At 56.2% G+C, this 27,266-nt stretch overlaps 1 protein-coding gene across 3 annotated transcripts in view; it reads left to right on the top strand.

The window, feature by feature from the left end:
- LOC116942626 (aspartyl/asparaginyl beta-hydroxylase-like) overlaps positions 1 to 27,266 on the top strand; it is a 51,567-nt gene that overhangs the window by 5,208 nt on the left and 19,093 nt on the right. Inside the window, exons 2-10 of one of the 3 annotated variants that reach the window (XM_076067262.1) lie at positions 11,265 to 11,294; positions 12,078 to 12,275; positions 15,737 to 15,886; positions 18,184 to 18,275; positions 18,498 to 18,584; positions 19,587 to 19,737; positions 24,885 to 25,021; positions 25,441 to 25,543; positions 27,001 to 27,089. In XM_076067262.1, the coding sequence (XP_075923377.1) occupies positions 11,265 to 11,294; positions 12,078 to 12,275; positions 15,737 to 15,886; positions 18,184 to 18,275; positions 18,498 to 18,584; positions 19,587 to 19,737; positions 24,885 to 25,021; positions 25,441 to 25,543; positions 27,001 to 27,089 (1,037 nt within the window). Of the gene's footprint in view, positions 1 to 11,264; positions 11,295 to 12,077; positions 12,276 to 15,736; positions 15,887 to 18,183; positions 18,276 to 18,497; positions 18,585 to 19,586; positions 19,738 to 24,884; positions 25,022 to 25,440; positions 25,544 to 26,996; positions 27,090 to 27,266 lie in introns of all 3 variants that reach the window. The other 2 variants (XM_076067261.1, XM_076067264.1) reach the window with 2 other exon arrangements.

Genomic DNA, 27,266 nt, shown 5'->3' with positions numbered 1-27,266 from the left:
CACTAGCTCACTCACCCACTCATTCAGTCGCTCACTAGCTCACTCACTCACTCATTCAGTCACTCACCCACTAGCTCACTCACCCACTCATTTAGTCACGCACTAGCTCACTCACCCACTCACCCACTCATTCAGTCACTCACCCACTAGCTCACTCACCCACTCATTGAGTCACTCACCCACTAGCTCACTCACCCACTCATTCAGTCACCCACTAGCTCACTCACCCACTTATTCAGTCACTCACCCACTAGCTCACTCACCCACTCATTCAGTCACCCACTAGCTCACTCACCCACTCATTGAGTCACTCACCCACTAGCTCACTCACTCATTCAGTCACGCACTAGCTCACTCACCCACTCATTCAGTCACTCACCCACTACCTCACTCACCCACTCATTCAGTCACCCACTAGCTCACTCACCCACTCATTCAGTCACTCACCCACTAGCTCACTCACCCACTCATTCAGTCACTCACCCACTAGCTAACTCACACACTCATTCAGTCACTCACCCACTATCTCACTCACTCATTTATTGAGTCACTCACCCACTAGCTCACTCATTCAGTCACTCACCCACTAGCTCACTCACCCACTCATTCAGTCCCTCACCCACTAGCTCACTCACCCACTCATTCAGTCACTCACCCACTAGCTCACTCACCCACTCATTCAGTCACCCACTATCTCACTCACCCACTCATTCAGTCACTCACCCACGGTCTCACTCACCCACTTATTCAGTCACTCACCCACTTATTCAGTCACTCACCTACTAGCTCACTCACTCATTGAGTCACTCACCCACCAACTCACTCACCCACTCATTCAGTCACTCACCCACTAGCTCACTCACCCACTCATTCAGTCACTCACCCACTATCTCACTCACCCACTCATTGAGTCACTCACCCACTTTCTCACTCACCTACTCATTCAGTCATCCACTAGCTCACTCACCAACTCATTCAGTCACTCACCCACCAGCTCACTCACCCACTCATTCAGTCACTCACCCACTATCTCACTCACCCACTCATTGAGTCACTCACCCACGAGTTCACTCACCCACTCATTCACCCACGAATTCACTCACCCACCCACTTGCCTCATCCACCTACTATCTCACTCACCCACCAATTCGCACACTAATTCACCCACTCAATCATTCACGCACCCACAATTTCACTCATTCATTCACTCGCTCTTGCAAATGAGACTATTCTGGTATTTGGAGTTATCACATGTTTCGATAAATTCCACAGTAAACTTAAACTCACTCAATCATTTACCCCCTGCAGTTTCACTCTCGCCCTCTCATTCACCCACTCAATCCTTCACTCACCATCTGACTCATTCACTCACGCACGTGTTCAGTCACTCAACCACTATCACACCCCCCCCCCCTCATTCACCCACCCACCATCTGACTCGTTCACTCACCCACTCATTCAGTCACCCACTAGCTCACTCACCCACTCATTCAGTCACTCACCCACTAGCTCACTCACCCACTCATTCAGTCACTCACCCACTAGCTAACTCACACACTCATTCAGTCACTCACCCACTATCTCACTCACTCATTTATTGAGTCACTCACCCACTAGCTCACTCATTCAGTCACTCACCCACTAGCTCACTCACCCACTCATTCAGTCACTCAGCCACTATCTCACTCACCCCCCTCATTCACCCACTCAATCAGTCACTCGCCCACCGTATCACTCATTCACTCACCCAGCCACCATCCGACTCATGCACTCATCCACCATCTCGCCCACTGTTCACTCTCTCACCCACTCACTCTTCCAATTGAAACTCTCCACCCTGGTCTCTTGAGATTCTCACTTGCAGCTTAAACCAAACAAACTCGAGGCTCGATCTTTTTCACCATAATCCCCGATCGACAAAAAATATCTAAAAATAGAAAATAAATAACAAAAAACACTTTTACATAATCCAGGGTGTGGTGGTGGCAGTGTTTTAACTAGGCACGCGATGCCGTGAACCTGGCGACCTGAGTTCAATCCGCCCACACGACGGCCAACGTCAGTGGCCGGGTCACATCTGGACTTGTCCTTGGGGCACATCCCTTCGCCATTACCGACAATGAACGAATGAATGACCGGCGTGGTGAAGTATGGTCAAACAGGCGCCATGACCGACAACAGTGTGCGGGGAGTGGTCTGTAAGCCAGCGATGGTAATCGGCTGAAATGTAACTTTCTAATATTGAGCAAATAATTTGTTTTCGCTTAAACGAGACTGCATTCGTCTTGGTCTCTGTGTTATAAAGGCGCAGCGCCGCAACGTCTTTCTCACGTCACTGCTGGCAGAAGCGCCTCCACTGGAGGGGTTCTGCAGCGTCTACGCACGCCGCTGTCCCTGTGACCCAGCGCTGCGTGGAGGCTGCAGCAGTGAGGGGTGGTAGATGATCACTGTGCAGATGATGTAGGAACAACACGGAGATGATGTGCAGCTATCGAAACGCGCAGAGATGCACAGCTACAGTGAGGGAACAAAAGTATTTGATCCCCTGCTGATTTTGTACGTTTGCCCACTGACGAAGAAATTATGAGTCTATAATTTTAACGGTAGGTTTATTTGAACAGTGAGAGACAGAATAACAACAAGAAAATCCAGAAAAACGCATGTCAAAAATGTTATAAATTCATTTGCATTTTAATGAGGGAAATAAGTATTTGACCCCCTCTCAATCAGAAAGATTTCTGGCTCACAGGTGTCTTTTATACAGGTAACGAGCTGATATTAGGAGCACACTCTTAAAGGGAGTGCTCCTAATCTCAGCTTGTTACCTGTATTAACAACACCTGTCCACAGAAGCAATCAATCAATCAGATTCCAAACTCTCCACCATGGTCAAGACCAAAGAGGTCTCCAAGGATGTCAGGGACAAGATTGTAGACCTACACAAGGCTGGAATGGGCTACAAGACCATTGCCAAGCAGCTTGGTGAGAAGGTGACAAAAGTTGGTGCGATTATTCGCAAATGGAAGAAACACAAAAGAACTGTCAATCTCCCTCGGCCTGAGGCTCTATGCAAGATCTCACCTCGTGGAGTTGCAATGATCATGAGAACGGTGAGGAATCGGCCCAGAACTACACGGGAGGATCTTGTCAATGATCTCAAGGCAGCTGGGACCAAAGTCACCAAGAAAACAATTGGTAACACACTACGCCGTGAAGGACTGAAATCCTGCAGCGCCCGCAAGGTCCCCCTGCTCAAGAAAGCACATATACATGCCCGTCTGAAGTTTTCCAATGAACATCTGAATGATTCAGAGGACAACTGGGTGAAAGTGTTGTGGTCCGATGAGACCAAAATGGAGCTCTTTGGCATCAACTCAACTCTCCGTGTATGGAGGAGGAGGAATGCTGCCTATGACCCCAAGAACACCATCCCCACCGTCAAACATGAAGGTGGAAACATTATGCTTTGGGAGTGTTTTTCTGCTAAGGGGACAGGACAACTTCACCGCATCAAAGGGACGATAGACGGGCCATGTACCGTCAAATCTTGGGTGAGAACCTCCTTCCCTCAGCCAGGACATTGAAAATGGGTCGTGGATGGGTATTCCAGCATGACAATGACCCAAAACACACGGCCAAGGCAACAAAGGAGTGGCTCAAGAAGAAGCACATTAAGGTCCTGGAGTGGCCTAGCCAGTCTCCAGACCTTAATCCCATAGAAAATCTGTGGAGGGAGCTGAAGGTTCGAGTTGCCAAACGTCAGCCTCGAAACCTTAATGACTTGTAGAAGATCTGCAATGAGGAGTGGGACAAAATCCCTCCTGAGATGTGTGCAAACCTGGTGGCCAACTACAAGAAACGTCTGACCTCTGTGATTGCCAACAATGGTTTTGCCACCAAGTACTAAGTCGTGTTTTGCAGAGGGGTCAAATTCTTATTTCCCTCAATAAAATGTAAATCAATTCATAACATTTTTGACATGCGTTTTTCTGGATTTTCATGTTCTTATTCTGTCTCTCACTGTTCAAATAAACCTACCATTAAAATTATAGACCGATCATTTCTTTGTCAGTGGGCAAACGTACAAAATCAGCAGCGGATCAAATACTTTATTTCCCCCACTGTACACAGCCCCACGGAGGAGTCGACCTCTCTGACCCCTCTGTGCAAGTGCTCCGAAGAAGGGCCATTGCCCGAAACGTCACCTATTACAGTGTCAATATTTTCCAAATGAGGCCACACGCGCAGACTCGCCGTTGCTGTCGACGAGCGGCGTTGGTTTGCGTCCCGGCGATCGGGAGTTGCAGGCCGAGCGTGCTAACCATCGCGCCCTCCGCTCCACCACCTTGGTGACATTCGTGATTGTTGTTGTTGCTGCTGCTTTTGATAGCCGCATGATGTGCACGTTTGTTTTCGAAGCCTCGGGGTAGGAGGGGGGGGGGGGTTTGTTGTGGCGCATTCTGAGAACCGTGGTGGCAGGTTGCGGTATTTAGGTGTTGCGGCAGTGGGAGAACCTGCTTCGACCCACCATCGCCATCCACCACCATCCACCAACAAACACAAAGATTCCCCGTGTAGCTTTCGCAGACTGTTGGGGCAAGTGCTGTTAGCGAGCATCTATGAAGGCCGGTACGGCACACGAGGGGGTGGGTGGCCAGCAACCACGCACGGCCGCCTTTGTCTCCCTCGTTGCAAATGTTTTTACACATCGCACCAGGTACTCAATTGAGGCTGAGTCGACCTAGGCGAGGCCCAGGATAGGTTCGGATAATCGTCACTTGGTGTGGGCCGTTGAGCGAGAATCGAACCCCGGGTCACTGCCGGGTTCGTAGCGCTAACCGCAACTACACTACCGCTCCCCCCCAACCACCACCATGCCACCGTCACCCTCACCGTCACCCTCACCCTCACCGTCTCCCTCACCCTCACCGTCACCCTCACCGTCACCCTCACCGTCACCGTCACCCTCACCGTCACCCTCACCGTCACCGTCACCCTCACCGTCACCCTCACCGTCACCCTCACCGTCACCCTCACCCTCACCGTCACCCTCACCGTCACCCTCACCCTCACCATCACCGTCACCCTCACCCTCACCGTCACCCTCACCGTCACCCTCACCCTCAACGTCACCCTCACCGTCACCGTCACCCTCACCGTCACCCTCACCGTCACCGTCACCCTCAACGTCACCCTCACCCTCACCGTCACCGTCACCCTCACCGTCACCCTCACCGTCACCGTCACCGTCACCCTCACCGTCACCGTCACCCTCACCGTCACCGTCACCCTCACCGTCACCCTCACCGTCACCGTCACCCTCACCGTCACCCTCACCGTCACCCTCACCGTCACCCTTACCGTCACCGTCACGCTCACCGTCACAGTCACTCTCACCCTCACCGTCACCCTCACCGTCACCGTCACCCTCACCGTCACCCTCACCGTCACCCTCACCGTCACCCTCACCGTCACCCTCACCGTCACCCTCACCGTCACCCTCACCCTCACTGTCACCGTCACCGTCACCCTCACCGTCACCCTCACCGTCACCCTCACCGTCACGCTCACCGTCACCGTCACCTTCACCCTCACCGTCACCCTCACCGTCACCCTCACCCTCACCGTCACCGTCACCGTCACCCTCACCGTCACCCTCACCGTCACGCTCACCGTCACAGTCACCCTCAACGTCACCCTCACCGTCACCCTCACCCTCACCGTCACCGTCACCGTCACCCTCACCGTCACCCTCACCGTCACGCTCACCGTCACAGTCACCCTCACCCTCACCGTCACCCTCACCGTCACCGTCACCGTCACCCTCACCGTCACCCTCACCCTCACCGTCACCCTCAACGTCACCCTCACCGTCACCCTCACCGTCACCGTCACCCTCACCGTCACCCTCACCCTCACCGTCACCCTCACCGTCACCCTCACCGTCACCCTCACCGTCACCGTCACCCTCACCGTCACCCTCACCGTCACCCTCACCGTCACCCTCACCGTCACCCTCACCGTCACCCTCACCCTCACCGTCACCCTCACCGTCACCCTCACCGTCACCCTCACCGTCACCGTCACCGTCACCCTCACCCTCACCGTCACCCTCACCCTCATCGTCACCGTCACCCTCACCGTCACCCTCACCGTTACCGTCACCCTCACCGTCACGCTCACCCTCATCCTCACCGTCACCCTCACCGTCACCCTCACCCTCACCGTCACCCTCACCGTCACTGTCACCCTCGCCGTCACCCTCACCGTCACCCTCACCCTCACCGTCACCGTCACCCTCACCCTCACCGTCACCCTCACCGTCACCGTCACCCTCACCGTCACCCTCACCGTCACTGTCACCCTCAACGTCACCCTCACCCTCACCGTCACCGTCACCCTCACCGTCACCCTCACCGTCACCCTCACCCTCACCGTCACCGTCACCCTCACCCTCACCCTCACCGTCACCGTCACCCTCACCCTCACCCTCACCGTCACCCTCACCGTCACCCTCACCCTCACCGTCACCGTCACCCTCACCCTCACCCTCACCGTCACCGTCACCCTCACCGTCACCGTCACCCTCACCGTCACCCTCACCGTCACCGTCACCGTCACCCTCACCGTCACCCTCACCGTCACCCTCACCGTCACCGTCACCCTCACCGTCACCCTCACCCTCACCGTCACCCTCACCGTCACCCTCACCGTCACCGTCACCGTCACCCTCACCGTCACGCTCACCCTCACCGTCACCCTCACCGTCACCCTCACCGTCACCCTCACCGTCACCCTCACCGTCACCGTCACCCTCACCGTCACCGTCACCCTCACCGTCACCCTCACCCTCACCGTCACCCTCACCGTCACCCTCACCGTCACCGTCACCCTCACCGTCACCCTCACCGTCACCCTCACCCTCACCGTCACCCTCACCGTCACCCTCACCCTCACCCTCACCGTCACCGTCACCGTCACCCTCACCCTCACCGTCACCCTCACCCTCACCGTCACCCTCACCCTCACCGTCACCCTCACCGTCACCCTCACCGTCACCCTCACCCTCACCGTCACCCTCACCGTCACCCTCACCCTCACCCTCACCGTCACCGTCACCGTCACCCTCACCCTTCACCGTCACCCTCACCCTCACCCTCACCGTCACCGTCACCCTCACCGTCACCCTCACCGTCACCGTCACCCTCACCCTCACCGTCACCCTCACCCTCACCGTCACCCTCACCGTCACAGTCACCCTCAACGTCACCCTCACCGTCACCGTCACCCTCACCGTCACAGTCACCCTCAACGTCACCCTCACCGTCACCCTCACTGTCACGCTCACCGTCACAGTCACCCTCACCCTCACCGTCACCCTCACCGTCACCGTCACCGTCACCCTCACCGTCACCCTCACCCTCACCGTCACCCTCACCGTCACCCTCATCGTCACCCTCACCGTCACCCTCACCGTCACCCTCACCGTCACCGTCACCCTCACCGTCACCCTCACCGTCACCCTCACCCTCATCGTCACCGTCACCCTCACCGTCACCCTCACCGTCACCCTCACCGTCACCCTCACCGTCACCGTCACCCTCACCGTCACCCTCACCGTCACCCTCACCGTCACCCTCACCGTCACGCTCACCCTCATCGTCACCGTCACCGTCACCCTCACCGTCACCATCACCGTCACCCTCACCGTCACCCTCACCCTCACCGTCACCCTCACCGTCACGCTCACCGTCACCCTCACCGTCACCCTCACCGTCACCGTCACCCTCACCGTCACCCTCATCGTCACCCTCACCCTCACCATCACCCTCACCGTCACCCTCACCGTCACAGTCACCCTCACCCTAACCGTCACCCTCACCCTCACCGTCACCGTCACCCTCACCGTCACCCTCACCGTCACCCTCACCGTCACCCTCACCGTCACGCTCACCGTCACCCTCACCCTCACCGTCACCCTCACCGTCACCCTCACCGTCACCCTCACCCTCACCGTCACCCTCACCGTCACCCTCACCCTCACCGTCACGCTCGCCGTCACCCTCACCCTCGCCGTCACCCTCACCGTCACCCTCACCGTCACCATCACCGTCATCCTCACCGTCACCGTCACCCTCACCGTCACCCTCACCGTCACCCTCACCGTCACGCTCACCCTCATCGTCACCGTCACCCTCACCGTCACCGTCACCGTCACCCTCACCGTCACCGTCACCCTCACCGTCACCCTCACCGTCACCCTCACCGTCACCCTCACCGTCACAGTCACCCTCACCCTAACCGTCACCCTCACCCTCACCGTCACCGTCACTGTCACCCTCACCGTCACCCTCACCGTCACCCTCACCGTCACCGTCACCGTCACCCTCACCGTCACCCTCACCGTCACGCTCACCGTCACCCTCACCCTCACCGTCACCCTCACCCTCACCGTCACCCTCACCGTCACCCTCACCGTCACCCTCACTGTCACCCTCACCCTCACCGTCACGCTCACCGTCACCCTCACCGTCACCTTCATCGTCACGCTCGCCGTCACCCTCACCCTCACCGTCACCCTCGCCGTCGCCGTCACCCTCACCCTCGCCGTCACCTTCACCGTCACCCTCGCCGTCACCGTCACCGTCACCCTCATCGTCACCCTCACCGTCACCCTCACCGTCACCCTCACCGTCACCGTCAACCTCACCGTCACCCTTCACCGTCACCCTCACCGTCACCGTCACCCTCACCGTCACCCTCACCGTCACCCTCACCGTCACCCTCACCGTCACCGTCACCCTCACCGTCACCCTCACCGTCACCGTCACCCTCACCGTCACCCTCACCGTCACCCTGTTGTGTATTTTGTCGCCATTCGTGATTAGACGCCAGAGCCGCAATCGTTCCCCTCCACCCCTGAGACGCTCCTCGTTACCACCACCACCACTACTACTACACTACTACTACACTACCACTACACTACTACTACTACCACTACTACTATGCTACTACTACACTACTACTACCACTACTACTACACTACCACTACTACTACCACTACTACTATACTACTACACTACTACCACTACTACTACTATACTACTACACTACTACTACACTACTACTACACTACCACTACACTACTACTACTACACTACTACTACTACACTACTACTACCACTACTACTACACTACCACTACTACTACCACTACTACACTACTACTACTACCACTACACTACTACTACCATCACTACTACTACTACACTACTACTACCATCACTACTACTACACTACTACTATACTACTACACTACTACTAGCACTACTACTACACTACTACTACCACTACTACTACCACTACTACTACTATACTACTACACTACTACTACCACTACTGCACTACTACTACTAAACTACCACTACTACTATACTACTACACTACTACCACTACTACTACTATACTACTACACTACTACTACCACTACTACCACTACTACTACCACCCACTACTACTACACTACTACTACCACTACCACCACTAGTACTACTACCACTACTACCACTATTACTACTACTATACTACTACTACACTACCACTACTACTATACTACTACACTACTGCTACCACTACTACTACCACTACTACTACTGCTATACTACTACACTACTACCACTACTACTACACTACTGCTACCACTACTATCACTACTACTACTATCACTACTACCACTACTACCACTACTACTGCACTACTACCATTACCACCACTAGTACTACTACCACTACTACTACCACTACTACTACCACTACTACCACCACTACTACTACCACTACTACCACTACTACTACCACCCACTACTACCACTACCACCACCACTACTACTACTACCACTACTACTACCACTACTACCACCACTACTACTACCACTACTACTACCACCCACTACTACCACTACTACTACCACTACTACTACCACTACTACTACTACCACTACCACCACTACCACTACTACCACTACCACCACTACCACTACTACCACTACCACCACTTCTACCACTACTACTACCACTACCACCACTTCTACCACTACTACTACCACTACCACCACTACTACCACTACCACCACCACTACTACTACCACTACCACCACTACTACTACCACTACTACTACTACCACTACCACCACCACTACCACCACGACTACCACTACTACTACCACTACTACTACCACTACTACCACCACCCACCACTATCACCATCACCACTACTACCACTACTACCACTACCACCACCACTACCATTACTACCACTACCATCACCACCACTACTACCACTACTACCACCACCACCACCACTCCCACCACTCACTACCACCACCACTACCACCACTACTACCACTACCACCACCACCACCACTACTACCACTACCACCACCACTATCACTACCACCACCCACTACTACCACTACCACCACTACCACCACTACCACCACCATTACCACCACTACTACCACTACCACGACCACTACCACTACTACCACCACTACCACCACTACCACCACTCACTAATACCACTACCACCACCTCTACCACCACCCACTACTACCACTTCTACCACCACCCACCACTACTATCACTATCACCACCACTACTACCACTACCACCACCACTACCACCACTACTACCACCACCACTACCACCACCCACTACTATTACCACTACCCATCGCTACCACCACCCACCACTACCACCACCACCACCACTACCGCCACTACCCACCGCTACCACCACCCACCACTACCACCACCACTACCACCACTACTACCACTACCACCACTCACTACTACCACCACTCACCATTACCACCACTCACCCCTACCACCACCACTACCCACACACCACTACCACCACTACCCACACACCACTACCGATAACCGCCACCAACTGCCACGCCCCAGCACCACCCACCCACCACCAACTACCCACTGCTACCCACCACCACCTACCCACCAATACCTAACACCACACACCAACCATCACCACCCACTACCACCACCCACCGCCACCAATAACAACCACCACTTACCACCGCCGACTACGCACCACCAACCAACTACCACCCACCACGATCCACCGCCACCACCACCACCACCACCAACGTCGCAACATCGCTATTGTTTCATGAATGCGATTGCTTGTTACGTCTCGTGCCCTCATTGCAGCGCTCTCTCTCTCTCTCCCCCTTGGTGTCTCCCTTCAGGCACCCCGAAGCAACTCCAACGGAAGCAAAGTACGCGTGTGACTCTCTCTCTCGCTCTCTCTGGCCGTGTTCAACACTCCACTGCTCACACGTCCTCTGCCGCACTCGAATATTAATAAGATAAATTAAGACAGTCCGTGCGTGTGTGTGCACTCTGTAAATGCTTTCCTTGTACCTGTCAGTGGGTCGGTGGATGGGTGGGTGATTGAGTCGGTGGGTGATTGGGAGTGTGTGTGGGTGAGTGAGTGTGTTGAGGAGCGAGTGAGCGGGTGGGTGAGTGTGCGAGCGAGTGGGTGTATGGGTGGGTGGGTGAGTGAGTGTGTGCGTGGGTGGGTGGGTGAGTGAGTGAGCGAGTGGGTGTATGGGTGGATGGGTGAGTGAGTGAGCGAGTGGATGTACGGTTGAGTGGGTGGGTAAGTGAGTGAGTGAGTGGGTGGTTGGGTGGGTGGGTGAGTGAGCCAGTTGATGTGTGTATGCGAGGGTAAGTGAGTGAGTGGGTGGGTAAGTGAGTGAGTGAGCGAGCGAGTGGGTGTGTGGGTGGGTGGGTAAGTGAGTGAGTGAGAGAGCGAGTGGGTGTGTGGGTGGGTGAGTGGGTGGGTGAGTGAGTGAGCGAGCGAGTGGGTGGGTAAGTGAGTGAGTGGGTGTATTCGTGGGTGGGTAAGTGAGTGAGTGAGCGAGTGGGTGTAAGCGTGGGTGGGTAAGCGAGTGAGTGAGTTTTAACCCATCATACTTCATTTTCATGCGCCTATTTTTTCCGCGGGACTTTAACGTTGTCTCTCGTTCTCTCCGCCCCAACGCTCGCGTCCCCACTAGATGGGAGCCAGCCGGCCACCTCATCCACCTCGTCGGGGCCCCCCACGGCCTCGCGACGAGCTGACAATGAGGAGGGGGCAGGGATGGGACGACGATGGCTCACCCTCACCGCTGTCGTCACCGTAGCAGCCGTGCTCGCTGCCGTCCTCGCCGTCGCGATTATCGTGCTGGGGTGGGCGGATTCCGGCACGCTCTCCGGTAGGCCTTGTGGGGGGCTGGGCTGCGGGGGGGGTGGATCGAGTGTTGCTCCCTTGCGCAAGGTGGGGGTTTTGCCCCTGTGCTCCAGTTTCCTCCCACGTCGGTATAATAATAATAATAAAAAAAACCGTCTATCGCTAAATCTGCTAAAAGCAAATTTCGATTTAAAGCTAAAAGCACGTTGACGAGTAAAACCCAATCCAGCAGCAGCAGGACCGTTCTGGCAACAACTCCTACGGCTAGGCGTGGCTCTCCGGAAAGAATGAAACAAGCTGAGTGAACGAATGGTCGCCTGACCTCCACACGGCCTTCCCTCCTTTGGCTGCAACTCTGTGACGGACCTCGCCCATCGGCCACCCACCAGCGCCTCCCGCAGCACGAACCCCTTTGTCTTCATCGGAGCGCGGACGGAGCCGGAGCCGATGATCGCCTTCCACGCCCACCGCTGCCGGGAAATCGAATGGGGACTTTGAAGGTGGAGGGGCGGGTGGTGGCGCGATGGTGGCGTGGCAGCCACGCGCAAACACGCGCACGAGACAAAGATCCCCCATATCGCCTCGAGAATTTTGGTGCAAGTGCCGTGATCGAGTAGCACCTATGAAGGCCGGCACGGCACACAAGGGGATGGGTGGCCATCACCACGCCCGGCCGCCTTTGTTTCCCTAGTGGCGATTTTTTTAAAACCACGCCAGGTGGTCACCTGACCTAGGGGAGGCCCAGGGCCGATTAAAAAAAATTGTCACCGGTGTAGGCCGTGAGCGGGAATCAAACTCTGGTCGTCGGGTTTCGTAGCACAGCAGCTCTCTAACCGCTACGCTACCGCTTTCCACAGCCGCCATTCTCCACTAAGTGGGGGCGACGTCACCGCGGCGCCTGTGCCAGGCAATGTGCACCCTGAGGCCACGTGAAGTGTCGAACGCCCGCTGGCAGGAGATGACGGGGCAGACCCAGCGGGTGCCACTGATCGACTGACTGAGATGACGGGGCAGACCCAGCAGGTGCCACGGGTCGGCTGACACGCACGCACGGAGCCCCTTCCCCCCGCGCCCTTGCGCGCGTCACGCCCCACCGACTACCCGAACTCAAAACAAACTTTTTTGGTCGCCCCGCGTTCGGATATTTTTACGACCAGCATCGCAGATGCGGGGGGGGTGTAACCCCTCCTCCCCCCCCCACCCCCACCCCGCCTCCTCCTTTCCACACCTTTTCCCACGCACCCCGCTTGGACCGACGCAGTGACGCGCGGCGTCACGGGCCAGCGGTCGTTACAGTTGGCCCGCAATGCGGGCGTGGGCGTGGGCGTGACCGCGGGCGACTGCGTTCATTGTCTTCGGGAAGCCGGGCGGCCGGCACGTCACCTGGGCCTGCACGGCCGCCCGCACGGCCACCCCGGCGCCCTCTCGTCGCCCTGCGTCTCCGCCCCGGGAGTGGAAGGTGGCAGCAGCCTTGAGCCGCTCGCCACACTCTGCTGAGCGAGAGCTCGCGACGAATGCCATCGATGCGGCGACCGCACGTCGATCGCCGATCTCCTGGCCTCCAGAGCGGCAGCACCAAGCCACGCCAGTCGCCCTGCTCAAGGCCGAACGACGATGTGCCAGATAGGCCCTGCCAGGGCAAGGCAAGGATCCTCCGACTGAACATTGAGGGACTCTCCCGGGCGAGTCTGCGGCCCTCCGTGTCTAAGCCATTGGGGACCGCGCGGGTCAAGCGCTGGTGGCTCGGACCCGGACGTGACCCCCAGGATCTCGACATCTGTGACCCCCTCTGAGCTACGCTGGCCACTTCTGGGAGGGCCCTGTTGTCAAGTGGCCTCGGGGTCAACGACTCTTGACCCCCACTCCACATCTCCCTGAGCCGTGGAGATCATTGCCCTCTCCCACCCCCCCCCCCCCCAACCGCGTTTGTGAATCAACAACCAAAACACGTGGCACGAACACGCGTGCTCATATTTATCCCGATTAACACGTAGGTTTTCGCGACCAATATTTTCCATAATAGAGGTTTTATTCGGTTAGATCACGTAAATATAAATGCGTCGTTAAACCCGCCACCACACGACACTCAGATTGTAAATGTTGTGGCTTGGCTCTCCAACGCACCGGTGTGCTGTACTAGTGACGAATTGGCCACGTTCTGTTCACGTGACAACCCTTACTGGTTGGCTGTGTCGGGGGGTGGTGGCTTTAACGACGTAACATTTATATATTTACGCGATCTAACCCTAAAAAAAAATCTTATAGTAAAGTTAGTCACGTAAACAAAACATTCCAATTACTTACTAGTACAGCACACCGGTGTGTCGGAGAGTAAACCCACGACATTTACAATTCGAGTCCGACGTTTCGCCGGTACTTACAACTGCCTGATGATGCTGGTTGGCACGTTTTGTTTACGTGACAAACCCTACTAGCTGGCCGTGTCGGGTGGTGGTGGGTTTAACTACACACATTTACGTGATATAACCCCCCCCCCCCAAAAAAAAAACCCCTCTGTTATGAATATGATTATGCTTACTCATTGGTTTTTTCGGTAAAGTCACGTATGTAGAAATATAATAAAATTATATTAAAAAAAAACAATCACGACGTTTCGTGATAGTAATTGTATGCAGTCACGAAAGCTTTAATACTTTATTATGTTTATCCTGCTTGTTTAACCAGTGGAAGGCCTCATCCACGTGTTCACTACTCGGAGGCATGCGGTTGCTGTGATGCGTATCCCGGATTGATTAATTGATTACCTCGGGGAGAAGGGGGGTGGGGGGGCATCATCCGTCCGTCCGTTTGGTGGCGGTCAACAAAACGAATAACCACTTTGCGAAAAGGGATGCTCTATGGGATTCGACTCCCCGCAGCCCGACTGCCGGATGGAGGACCCAGCGATTGCTATCGCTGCTCTCCTTTTCACTTCCTCTTCCCACCAGTCGCCCGCCCTTTCTCGTGCAAACGAAACAACGTCTATACATTCCAACCCGTTGTCCTGCGAGTGCTTTGTTGACGGAATATTTCGCAACCGCGGACGTTGACCCGCCACCGTCACGCTCGCGTTCCAAGCACAGCCAGCGGTCGAAGCTGAGCCTTCATCTCGTTCACTCCCGGCGTGAGGGTGCGGCCACCGCGGTGCTCACAACAACGAGCGGAGGGCCGGGCGGATAAAACGCAGCGACATGGCGCATTGGGGACCACAGGTGGTGCATCTGCCAGCCGTCATCTCGGTCACCTCTGGCAGAGGTTGCGGTGGTTTTTGCCCCGCGCGACGAACCCGGCAACCGTGGTTCGATTCCCGCCCACCTGGTGCGGTGTGTAAAAGATCATCGACACTGGGGAGACAAAGGCAGCCAGACGTGGTGCTGGCCACCCACCCCTTCGCGTGCCGTGCCGGCCTTCATAGACGCTCGCTCACAGCACTTGCCCCTACAGTCTGTTGAGGCCTCACGGTGGATGTTTGTCTCCGACCCCCAGGGTACCATGGGGGTGGTGAGAATGTGGACCCCTCACCCCGCAAAGCGGGCCCCCCAGCCCCCCCCGTGACCTTGGGCCCCGGTGATCCCCAGCCACCGCACGAGCCCGCCACGTCGACCCCCCAGGACTCGGCCCCCAAAGCGCAGCCTGGTGAGTACCGACCCCGACCCTCGCCACCCCGACGACTCTCCCTGCGTCATCCTGTGTCTCCCTGTGTCTCGCTGTGTCTCCCTGCGTCATCCTGTGTCTCCCTGTGTCTCCCTGTGTCTCCCTGCTTCATCCTGTGTCTCCCTGTGTCTCCCTGCGTCATCCTGTGTCTCCCTGTGTCTCCCTGTGTCTCCCTGCGTCATCCTGTGTCTCCCTGTGTCATCCTGTGTCTCCCTGTGTCTCCCTGTGTCTCCCTGTGTCTCCCTGTGTCTCCCTGCGCCATCCTGTGTCTCCCTGTGTCTTCCTGTGTCTCCCTGCGCCATCCTGTGTCTCCCTGTGTCTCCCTGTGTCTCCCTGTGTCTCCCTGCGTCTCCCTGCGTCATCCTGTGTCTCCCTGCGTCATCCTGTGTCTCCCTGTGTCTCTCCGTGTCTCCCTGTGTCTCCCTGCGTCATCCTGTGTCTCCCTGCGTCTCCCTGCGTCATCCTGTGTCTCTCTGTGTCTCCATGTATCAGAATCCATGCGTATGCATTGGCAGGACCCCGGGGTCCCATCACTGCCCTGGGGTGGGACAACCCGCGTAGTGACACGAGTCTTGCCTTACCGACAACAAAACTTGTGTCAATCGATTCGCCTCGTCGAGAGCTACTCGGGGCACTAAGTTTCTTAAAAAGTTGACAAATTACATGAACACGTTAAATTCACTGCCTGGGGGGCGGGGCTCGCCTTGGCAAAGAAGCTGAGGATGGACGGCTGACCGGAGGGCGTCGTCGCCGCGCGCGACTGCGGTGGACGCCCCCCGGGGCTCGCGTTTGCCCGGTGGGGTGGCGCCCATCGTGTCGATCGCCGCCTGCTGCTGCTGCTGCTGCTGGCGCTTGTTGGCACGGCGAGTCTGGGCGGGCGGCGCGTTGCCGTCGGGGTCACGAGTGGGGCGGACTGAAAGATAATAATAATTATTGTTGACCTGATTTTTGCGGGACCCCGGGGTCCCGCCAAATGATTCAGATGTTCCCTGCTTTGCGTCTTCTCTTCTCCGCCCGTTGGCCTCCGTGGCCCTCCCTCCCTCCCTCGCTCGCCCTCTCCTGTCCCTCTCCTGTCCCTCTCTGGCCAGGAGGTGGCAGCACAGCATTGCGTCCCAGAGTGCGCGCGCCTGTGCGTTTGTGCAGCTGTGGGTGTCTGCTCCTGGCTTGTGTCTCACCCTGGTGTTGCGCGTTGCTCGGTTTTTCTCCGGTCTCCTGCCGCGCGAAACCAAACTCTCATGGCCCCGAAAAAACATTGCCAGTGTAGCAGGGGGGCCCTCTTGAGCAAGGGGTCTCTTGGGACTCGGTGAGCTATTTGCTGGGTCAGTACAGGGGAGCGTTGTTGCACCAGCGAGGTTGGATTTATTTATTTGGTGATGTTTCGACAGAAACGGTGGACGCTTTTATTTTATAGAGACGGGCGGTCAGTCATAGGTCTCTGTGAGTCTTTGGGTCTCTATGTGAGTCAATACGTCTCTGTGTAAGTCTGTGGGCCTCCATGTGAGCCTATGGGTCTCTGAGTGTGCATCTCTATTCGAGTTTAAAGGTCTTTATGCAAGTCTGTGGGTCTCTCTCTTACACCCCCTTTCTCTCTCCTCCCCCGTCTCCACCCCACCCATCTCTCTTTCATCACCCTATCCGTCCGAGCCACGTGTCCTTTGATGAAAGGGGCCATATTTTTTTTTTACGATAAATTCCGATGATGCTTCCGCGCGGCCCTGCCCCCTGCCAACGGACGAGCGTGAATTCCTCCCCGTGCCTCCACAGAGAGAGAGAGACGCAGCAGCGACAACGACATCGCCCAGCAAAGCAAGGGCCGATTGCCCTGGCTCTCTCTCTCCCTCCCTCCCTCCCTCCCCGCCAGCGCTTGCTGTGACGTCACTAGTCGCTCCGCGTGTCTACCCAGGCCGCCTTGGAAGAACGACTCCGCAGATGCGGGAGCCGATGGGAGGCAGGCCGGGCTCCGAGGGCTCATGACGGCCGTGTCGGAGGCGCATCGGGAGCCTGGGTTCGGGTCCCGGTTTCGGCCGCTCAATCTCGGCGACTTGCGCAGATGCCCATCGACGTACATAGAGAAATGGGTAGATTTATGGAGGGACACAAGGGGGCTCGCGTAGAGACCCACGTGGAGGAGAGTCGTGATCATTCTGGGTTCTCGAGTGTATTGAGAGACCCGCAGAGTCGCGCAAGGACCCGCAGATTTACATTCATTAATTGGCTGATAACACCTTCGCACGTTCGTTCGTTTTTTTTAAATTGTATTTTTCTGTGCGCCACCCCAGCGCCGACGAAGCCTAAAAAGCCGAAGCTCCTCAACAAGTTCGACCGCGCGATCAAGGAGGAGCTGGACGCCGCGGAGAAGCTCCGCAAGAAGGTGACCCGCTCCGCTGACGAGGCACTGAATGTCGAAAACCGGTCCCAGAGCTTGCTCGAGCCGAGCCCGCTCCCGCTGACATTACGCGCTCCCAGATGGAAGGCCGCGGGGGGCCGATGGGACGCGTCGGAAGAAATATTTAGCGCGTCTAAGTCTCCTCTCCCTCCCGCTGTGCACCCAACCCCCCCCCCCGGCACGGCCCACCCCCGCCGCCTTCCCCAGGGCTCCATGGATGAGGCGCTCCAGGCCTTCACAGAGCTTGTGCAGACCTACCCCAGCAGCCCGCGCGCTCGCTACGGGAAGGCTCAGGTGAGGCCACCCCGACGGTCCCTCCTCGCCGCCAGGCCGAGAGACAGGCTCCACGCAAGGCCCGCGGGCACACCGGGGGGGGGGAGGGGGGTGGCTGATTGGCCGTGTGCCACCAGGCTGGGTGACGGTCGACGTCGCCGCTCCCGAGCAGCGGGGTATTGGTGTTTGGTATTGGTGTTTGGTATTGGTGTTTGGTATTGGTGTTTGGTATTGGTGTTTGGTATTGGTGTTTGGTATTGGTGTTTGGTATTGGTGTTTGGTATTGGTGTTTGGTATTGGTGTTTGGTATTGGTGTTTGGTATTGGTGTTTGGTATTGGTGTTTGGTATTGGTGTTTGGTATTGGTGTTTGGTATTGGTGTTTGGTATTGGTGTTTGGTATTGGTGTTTGGTATTGGTGTTTGGTATTGGTGTTTGGTATTGGTGTTTGGTATTGGTGTTTGGTATTGGTGTTTGGTATTGGTGTTTGGTATTGGTGTTTGGTATTGGTGTTTGGTATTGGTGTTTGGTATTGGTGTTTGGTATTGGTGTTTGGTATTGGTGTTTGGTATTGGTGTTTGGTATTGGTGTTTGGTATTGGTGTTTGGTATTGGTGTTTGGTATTGGTGTTTGGTATTGGTGTTTGGTGTTTGGTATTGGTGTTTGGTATTGGTGTTTGGTATTGGTGTTTGGTATTGGTGTTTGGTATTGGTGTTTGGTATTGGTGTTTGGTATTGGTGTTTGGTATTGGTGTTTGGTATTGGTGTTTGGTATTGGTGTTTGGTATTGGTGTTTGGTATTGGTGTTTGGTATTGGTGTTTGGTATTGGTGTTTGGTATTGGTGTTTGGTATTGGTGTTTGGTATTGGTGTTTGGTATTGGTGTTTGGTATTGGTGCCAGCTGTCCAGGCGGGGACCGGCTGGTACCAGGAGCTGCGCGCGGGGTGGCAAGGCTGAATCTTATACCTCCATGCTAACCGCCATCCTCCCACCGTCACCGCCCCCCCTCCCCACCGCGTGGGACAGGCGGAGGACGACCTGGCGGAGAAGCGGCGCAGCAACGAGCAGCTGATGCGCGCCATCGCAACGTACGCGGAGGTGGCCGACCTCCCCGATGCCCCGGCGGAGCTGGTGCAGCTGGCGCTGAGACGGCAGGCGAACCGGCTGCAGTTCCTGGGTGAGTGGGCGGCGAGCGGGGGGCGAGCGGGGGGCGAGCGGCTTAGTTTACCGGGGCGGCCGCTGCGTTGGAACCCGCGAGGCTCTGCGACGGCGTGCTGAGCCGCTGCGTCGCTCTCAAAGTGTAAACGAAAAGTGAACGTGTGGGCCTCGGCCACCGCTATTGTTCGTCATGTAAACGTTAGATCGACGTAAGAGTAGGTGCCTCGTTAGCCCACCTCCACAATTCTGGTGAGTCGCCCCGCCGATGCCGGTCGTGGTGATCGCCAGCGATAATCGTCATTTGACTCAAATCGCATTGGTTTTTACTCTCCAGCGCGGCAAACGGTCCGTGCTTAATCAGTCACTACTTGGCCCGTTTTGTTCACGTGACAAACTGCTTGGTTGTGTCGGGCGGAGATGGGTTATCGGCGCGTTTACATCGACGCGATCTGACCCAAAAACTTTTATTTTTACCAAGAAAAGCCCACTGAGCTCAGAGCTTTTTTTTCAGAGGCACACGTGATGATAGCTCATCCATCGAGAGGTGCCCTGTATCGTCATCGTCGTCGCACGTGGGAATTTTAAGCAGCAGCCAAAATAGTCTCGGTTCTTTCGGTAAAGTCACGTAGAAGGGAAATAATAAAATAAAATAAATAAAACGTTATATAATAAAATTCTCACGACGTTTCGGCCGCAACGCAAGCAGCCGTCCTCAGGTGAAGAACACAGAGGCTGTCGAGAAGGCAGCGCTGCAATGAACACTGCTGAGCTTGGCGGCGTATTTTAAGCTGGGTGAGAGGCGCAGAGCGCCTTGACAAAGGAGTTTACATGTCAACAGCCAAATAATCTAAACGCGCATTGTCTCTAAATGTGGAGGAGGGGGGGTTGGAGGCAAAATCGGTGGAGGAACTCGGAGAAAAATCCACGCGGCGACCGCCAAGGGGAGAGAAAGAGAACACGCAGACTCCAAATATACCAAACTATTTGACGAAACATGTTTTAAATTTTATTTTACCAGATGAGGCCCACTGGGCTATATAGCTGTTTCTTTCGGAAGTGACCTGGCCACAAATGATAGCCCAACGAGAAGTGGCTTATCATCATCGTGTGGGAATTTATAGCAGGCAAATAAGCCCTAGACACGTGACGTTGATTCTGAACGCGGAGGGAAAAACCGCGCGTCCACGGGGAGAGAGAGAGAGAGGGAGAGACACGCAAACCCCAAATGCACAAACAGGCACTGCCAGGGTCCCGGATCGAACCCACGTGCCGTCCTGTGTAGCGGGCAAAAGGGGAGCGCGACGCTCGTTCTGGTGGACGGTGCCACTCCCATCGCCACCGCCAGGACCTACAACGTCTGCGGCCACCGCAGCCCAATTTGTCCACTTTCCCGCGGCCCTCGTCCGTGCCCTTTGCGGGCACTGTTTCTCGAGTGATGTCAACTGAATTGCCACTCAGGAATCGCCTGACATGGGCGCGGCACCAAGGCAAAGGTCTTCCCCCCTACCCCCCTACCACCCACGGCACCGCACCCGCAGCGTAGCGTAGCCCACGCAGGCTGTTGGGGCAAGCGCTGTTAGCGAGCGCTTGTGAAGGCCGGCAAGGCGTACCTAACGAGGGGCGAGGTGGCGCGGGGAGCGCCGCGCCCGGCCGTCTTTGTCTCCCCGGTGCTGATGACGATGTTTACAGGAGGCACCGAGGTACAGCGTACTCATTTGAGACCGAGGCCCAGGACCGGTGCAGATAATGGTCATGGATGGTGGCCGTGAACCGGAATCGAACTCGGGCTGCGCGGGTTCGGAGCGCAGCGCGCCGAACCGCTGCACTGCAGCTCCCCACGCACAAAACAAGGACACAATCCCCCCGTGTAGCCTTCACAGACTGTTGGGGCAAGTGCTGTTAGCGAGTAGCACCTATGAAGGCCGGGACGGTACACGAGGGGGGTGGATAAACAACACCCCACGCTTGGCCGCCTTCGTCTCCCCAGTGGCGATGTTTACACACCGCACCAGGTGGTCATTTGAGGCCGAGTCGAGCACACGCACACGTTGACACCACACACACACACGCGGACACACGTATGTGCACACACGCGTGAGCACAAAGTAATGTTGCCCAACAGCCGCCGCGCGAAATGTCACCGAGTCGCTTGAGCGAAGGAATCGTAAGCGGCGGATTCCTCGGGGGGGTGGCGTGACAACGGCAATGCGCTGGCAGCGCACGGGCCGAGCGAGTCTCAAGACGTCCTCTTGAGGAGGGTCCCGCCGCATGGGTCTTGCTTATTTTTGTAATGCGAAGATGCTTTCAGCCGATGGAGTGAGAGGGTCATGCGCACGGGAGGGGAAACCCGGATCGCCACGAGAAAACCCACGGCGTGTGAGCGAGCGAGCGGGGGGTGGGGTGGGGGTGGGGGGGGGGGCAACGCTCTATCCCGGTACGGATGGAACAGATGGAGACCAGTCCGACTCAGATCCACGGCTCGCGGCGACCTGCTGCGCCCGCGTTGAAACCTCGCGCCACACGGCCAGCGCAGCAGCTCGTGTTCGGGATGCATCCCTGAGTCGGAGCCAGTTCTGCAACAGACTCAAAACGGTGTTGTTGTTGTTGTTGTTCCTGAGAGCCTACTTCAGTGTGCGACCAGTGCGCATTCGTGATGGACTGGACTCATAAGAGTGCACATTAACAAACTTTCTTACTTTGCTGTACCGCCTTCACCTGGCGAGCCAGGGAGTACGGCTCCCTCCTCCTCCTCCTCGACACCCAACGAGCGAAGGGAGTTTTGTACCCGCCGCCCGCTGGTACATCATGGCCGGGTCCGGCTACTGCTGCTGCTGCTGCTGCAGTAGTATTGTACCCTGGGGCGTGCGCTCACCCCACGCCTGCTCTTGCTCCACGGGCACGCTGACATTTTCAAGTAGACAGGGCGGTCGGTCGCCGACGTCATCACCGCCACGGACCGATTGCTCAACGTGTTATTGGCGTCGGGACTTTATATTTTTTTTTGCAAACATTTCCTGTCGCAGCGTCTCTCTATTGTTATTTTGATGAGTCGTGCGATTCAGCTCCTGCCACTTCTATTTTTCGGTCGTGGATTTTATGGGGGGCGGTGGTGGGGGTTGGGCAGTGGGGGGAGTGGGGGGGGGGGAAGAGGGGGATGGGGCAAGCCAGATGGAGATGGAGCGATGGAATCGGGATCTCGCGGGGGGAGGGGGTGCGATGGCTTGGGGGAGAGAGGCCTTCATCCAGCAGTGGATAGACGATGATTATGCTGATGAAGATGGAGCTCCCTCCTTTGGCGGGCGCCTGTTAAGGCCGGCACGCGTATCGAGGAATGTCCCTGCGAAGATGACGTCGCCTCACCCTGCTGTTGAGTCGCAGAAGTCAAAACCAGTCCAGGCGCTTTAGCTGCGTAAACAAATTCTGCTGGAGAACATTACCGGACATCTGTGAACAAGAGCTTTATAGCTCATCGGATTCCTCCAGTATAAAATACATTCTCTGATTACTGCAGCGGGAGGCCCTACGCTGCTGGACGTACAAACTGAACTCTCGCTTAAAGCGGGGGAGAGACAGAGGGAGAGAAGGAGAGGGGGAGGGGGAGTGGGTTAGAAGGCAGAGAGAAGGCAGGGAGAGTTAGCGAAATAGACGCTAAAATTGGCCAGACATCCCAGTGTAGCAGGACCTGGACTGACCCATAGGGGCAGCAGTCCATGGGGCAAATTCCCGGTGGGCCAGTCCATTCCGAGGAGCGGTGGGGGCCGGTCTGCCCTGGAAAAAATTGCAAATGTGATCAAGAGTTTAAAAAGTACAATTGTTTTTTTATGAAAATATATATCTTATCACCTCTGAGTACGCTTGATTGCTTATTTAAGCTCTCGGCTGGCATTGAGTCCCCACATGTTCGGCACAGCCCCCCAAAGGAGTCTTGCTCACCCTGACCCACCCCCACCCCCACCCCCCCCCCATTTGTGTTTTTGGACCCAGCCCAGAAATATGGGCCAATGAGATCGCACGGCAGAGTTCAGGCCAAGACGTCGTCGCGTCGCAGATAGAGCGACTCGTACTTACGTGGTCTTGTCATCCGCGCAACAACCGTTTAAAAAGGAAAAAAAATTACAAAACGGTTGCCCCCATAGCCCGAATTTTGGGCCCGGCGCGTTGAAAAATGCTCGCGACGATTTTTGTTGCCCGTGGTCGTTCACCGCGGTTTAAAGCAGCCCCCTCTTGACAACGAGCCTTGAGACTCTTTTGTTCCCCCTTGACAAGTGAATGGCACTACCAGCGGCAGTTGAATAATTATTTAGTTGATTACATTTTGTTCCGAGTCAACCACACCCCACGTACCTTCGGTGTTATTTAGCCTCTGCTCTTTCACGGTTTTGGTTCTCATACGGTAGGCATTCGTTTTGCCAAATGTCAGCCCCCTCCCCCCCCGTGACGTCGATTGATGTTTGCTGAATTCGTCCGATTTGCGTGGGGGAATTGTGATCGTTCACTTGCCGTGAAGTCGCACGACTCCCCACTGCCGATGAGTCCTGTTTCCTTTCTGCACTGCAAATAAAATTAGTTTTTTATTTCTGAATGGAAACGGCAGGTTCCCTTTGTGATCATCGGCGGAGCGAGGCGGGTGGGTGGGTGGGAGTGCAACGGTCTGTCCCCGTACAGATGGAACAGATGGAGATTAGTCCACACCTTTTGCTGTATCACCTTCTCTTATGCATGTATGAATGTTGAACTTCCTTCGCACCGTACGTAGCCAAGCGTGCTAATCGCAGGTGCGGGGGAAGGACAACAAACTGAGCACAAAGCGGTTATTAATCTAATCTCACTCGCAGCCAACACTGGCGACGAACATTTGAACTGGGCCGGAGGCTGGGCCTCCCCTAGGTCGACTCAGCCTCAAATGAGTACCTGATGTGGCATGTAAACCTCGGCATTGGGGAGACAAAGGTGGCCGGGCGCGGTCCTGGCCACTCGTGCGCCGTGCCGGCCTTCATAGGCGCTGCTGCTCGCTATGCCCGTACTGACGCACGTTGACCTTAGTTCGCACCAATAGGAAGTGCGCGGAAGGACGGCACACCTTAACAGCACTTGCCCTGGCATTCCGTTAGAAGCTACACGGGTGGTCTTTGTCTTTGTAACCCCCCCCACCGTTCCCCCCCGCAGGCCGCATGCGCTCGGCCGTGGCGGCGCTGAGGAAGCTGGTGCAGCGGTACCCGGCCGACGTGGCGCTGCAGAACGAGCTGGGGGTCGCCCTGCTCCTGCAGGGAGACAACAAGGGGGCAAAGGTCGTCTACGAGGAGGTCAGCAGGTCACGGCCGCCGCAACCCTCCACACCGCTCCCCCGCCACCGCCGCCGCCTCCACCGCCTCTGTCCTCTTCCGTGCATGTGCACTTGCACCGTGCGTCACGTACACACGTACACACGTACACACGTACACGCGTGTACGTGTGTACGTGTGTACGGTAGCGCTTTGCGCGCTGCGCTGCTAACCCGGCGGGCCCGATTGCCGCTCACGGCCAACAGCGGTGACGATTATCCAAAACCGGTCATGGGCCTCCCCTAAGTCGGCTCGGCCTAACAATGAGCGCCTGGTGCGGTGGTTGAAAACATCGTCACTGGGGAGACAAAGGCGGTCGGGCGTGGTCCTGGCCACCCACCCCCCTCGTGTGCGATGCCGGCAGTCTGTTAAGACTACACGGGGGATCTTTGTCTTTGTAGGTTCTGGCCAGATCTCCGGACGATGGATTTGCGAAGGTGCACTTTGGGTTCATCCTGAAGGCGGAGAACAAGATTGCTGAGAGCATCCCCTTCCTGCGGGCGAGTCTCGCGCACACGCACACTCGCACGCACACGCACACACTCGCGAACACACACACTCGCGCACACGCACACACTCGTGTACATGCACACACTCGCGCACACGCACACACGCACACACGCACACTCGCGCACACGCACACACTCGCGAACACGCACACACTCGCGAACACGCACACACTCGCGTACACGCACATACACTCGCATACACGAACACCGATTTGTCGAGTCACCTGATTAATTAATTGGGCACTTGTATGGATGTGCGATTATTTAGTTACACGATTGTGCAGTTGTATGACTGTGCAGTTGTATGACTGTGGTTGTGTGGTGTTGCGGTTGTATGACTGTGGTTGTGTGGTGGTGTGACTGTGGTTGTGTGGTGGTGTGGTTGTTTGACTGTGGTTGTGTGGTGGTGTGGTGGTGTGGTTGTATGACTGTGGTTGTGTGGTGGTGTGGTTGTATGAATGTGGTTGTGTGGTGGTGCGGTTGTATGACTGTGGTTGTGTGGTGGTGCGGTTGTATGACTGTGGTGGTGCGGTTGTATGACTGTGGTGGTGTGGTGGTGTGGTGGTGTGGTTGTATGACTGTGGTTGTGTGGTTGTGTGGTGGTGTGGTTGTATGACTGTGGTTGTGTGGTCGTGTGGTGGTGTGGTTGTTTGACTGGTTGTGTGGTGGTATGGTGGTGTGACTGTGGTTGTGTGGTGGTGTGGTTCTATGACTGTGGTTGTGTGGTCGTGTGGTGGTGTGGTTGTTTGACTGGTTGTGTGGTGGTATGGTGGTGTGACTGTGGTTGTGTGGTGGTGTGGTTCTATGACTGTGGTTGTGTGGTGGTGTGGTGGTGTGGTTGTTTGACTGTGGTTGTGTGGTGGTGCGGTTGTATGACTGTGGTTGTGTGGTGGTGTGGTTGTTTGACTGTAGTTGTGTGGTGGTGTGGTGGTGTGACTGTGGTTGTGTGGTGGTGTGGTTGTATGACTGTGGTTGTGTGGTGGTGTGGTGGTGTGGTTGTTTGACTGTGGTTGTGTGGTGGTGTGGTTGTATGACTGTGGTTGTGTGGTGGTGTGGTTGTATGACTGTGGTTGTGTGGTGGTGTGGTTGTATGACTGTGGTTGTGTGGTGGTGTGGTTGTATGACTGTGGTTGTGTGGTGGTGTGGTTGTATGACTGTGGTTGTGTGGTGGTGTGGTTGTATGACTGTGGTTGTGTGGTGGTGTGGTTGTATGACTGTGGTTGTGTGGTGGTGTGGTTGTATGACTGTGGTTGTGTGGTGGTGTGGTTGTATGACTGTGGTTGTGTGGTGGTGTGGTTGTATGACTGTGGTTGTGTGGTGGTGTGGTTGTTTGACTGTGGTTGTGTGGTTGTATGACTGTGGTTGTGTGGTGGTGTGGTTGTATGACTGTGGTTGTGTGGTGGTGTGGTTGTTTGACTGTGGTTGTGTGGTGGTGTTGCGGTTTCCAGGCAGGTCTGGAGTCCGAGGCCCCAGGAACGAACGACGGCCGCTTCTACTTCCACCTGGGAGACGCTCTGCAGCGCATGGGGGAGCGCGACGAGGTGGGGGAGGGTGGGGGGGATGCGCCCACAAACACAAATACAGAGATCCCCCACGCCGTCTGACCTTAACACGCCGTTGGGGCAAGTGCACCGTGCCGGTTGGGGGTGGCGAGTGGGCGGAGCCTCGCTGCACCGGCCGTTTCCCGACAGTCCGGCGCCATCGTCCTAAGCACCTCG

The sequence above is a fragment of the Petromyzon marinus genome, chromosome 15, assembly GCF_048934315.1.
Source record: "Petromyzon marinus isolate PM22_M1 ecotype Great Lakes invasive population chromosome 15, UKy_Petmar_22M1.pri1.0, whole genome shotgun sequence".
NCBI lineage: Eukaryota > Metazoa > Chordata > Hyperoartia > Petromyzontiformes > Petromyzontidae > Petromyzon > Petromyzon marinus.
Note: the sequence above shows the minus strand (reverse complement) of the source record. Positions and strands in the feature narration are given on the sequence as shown.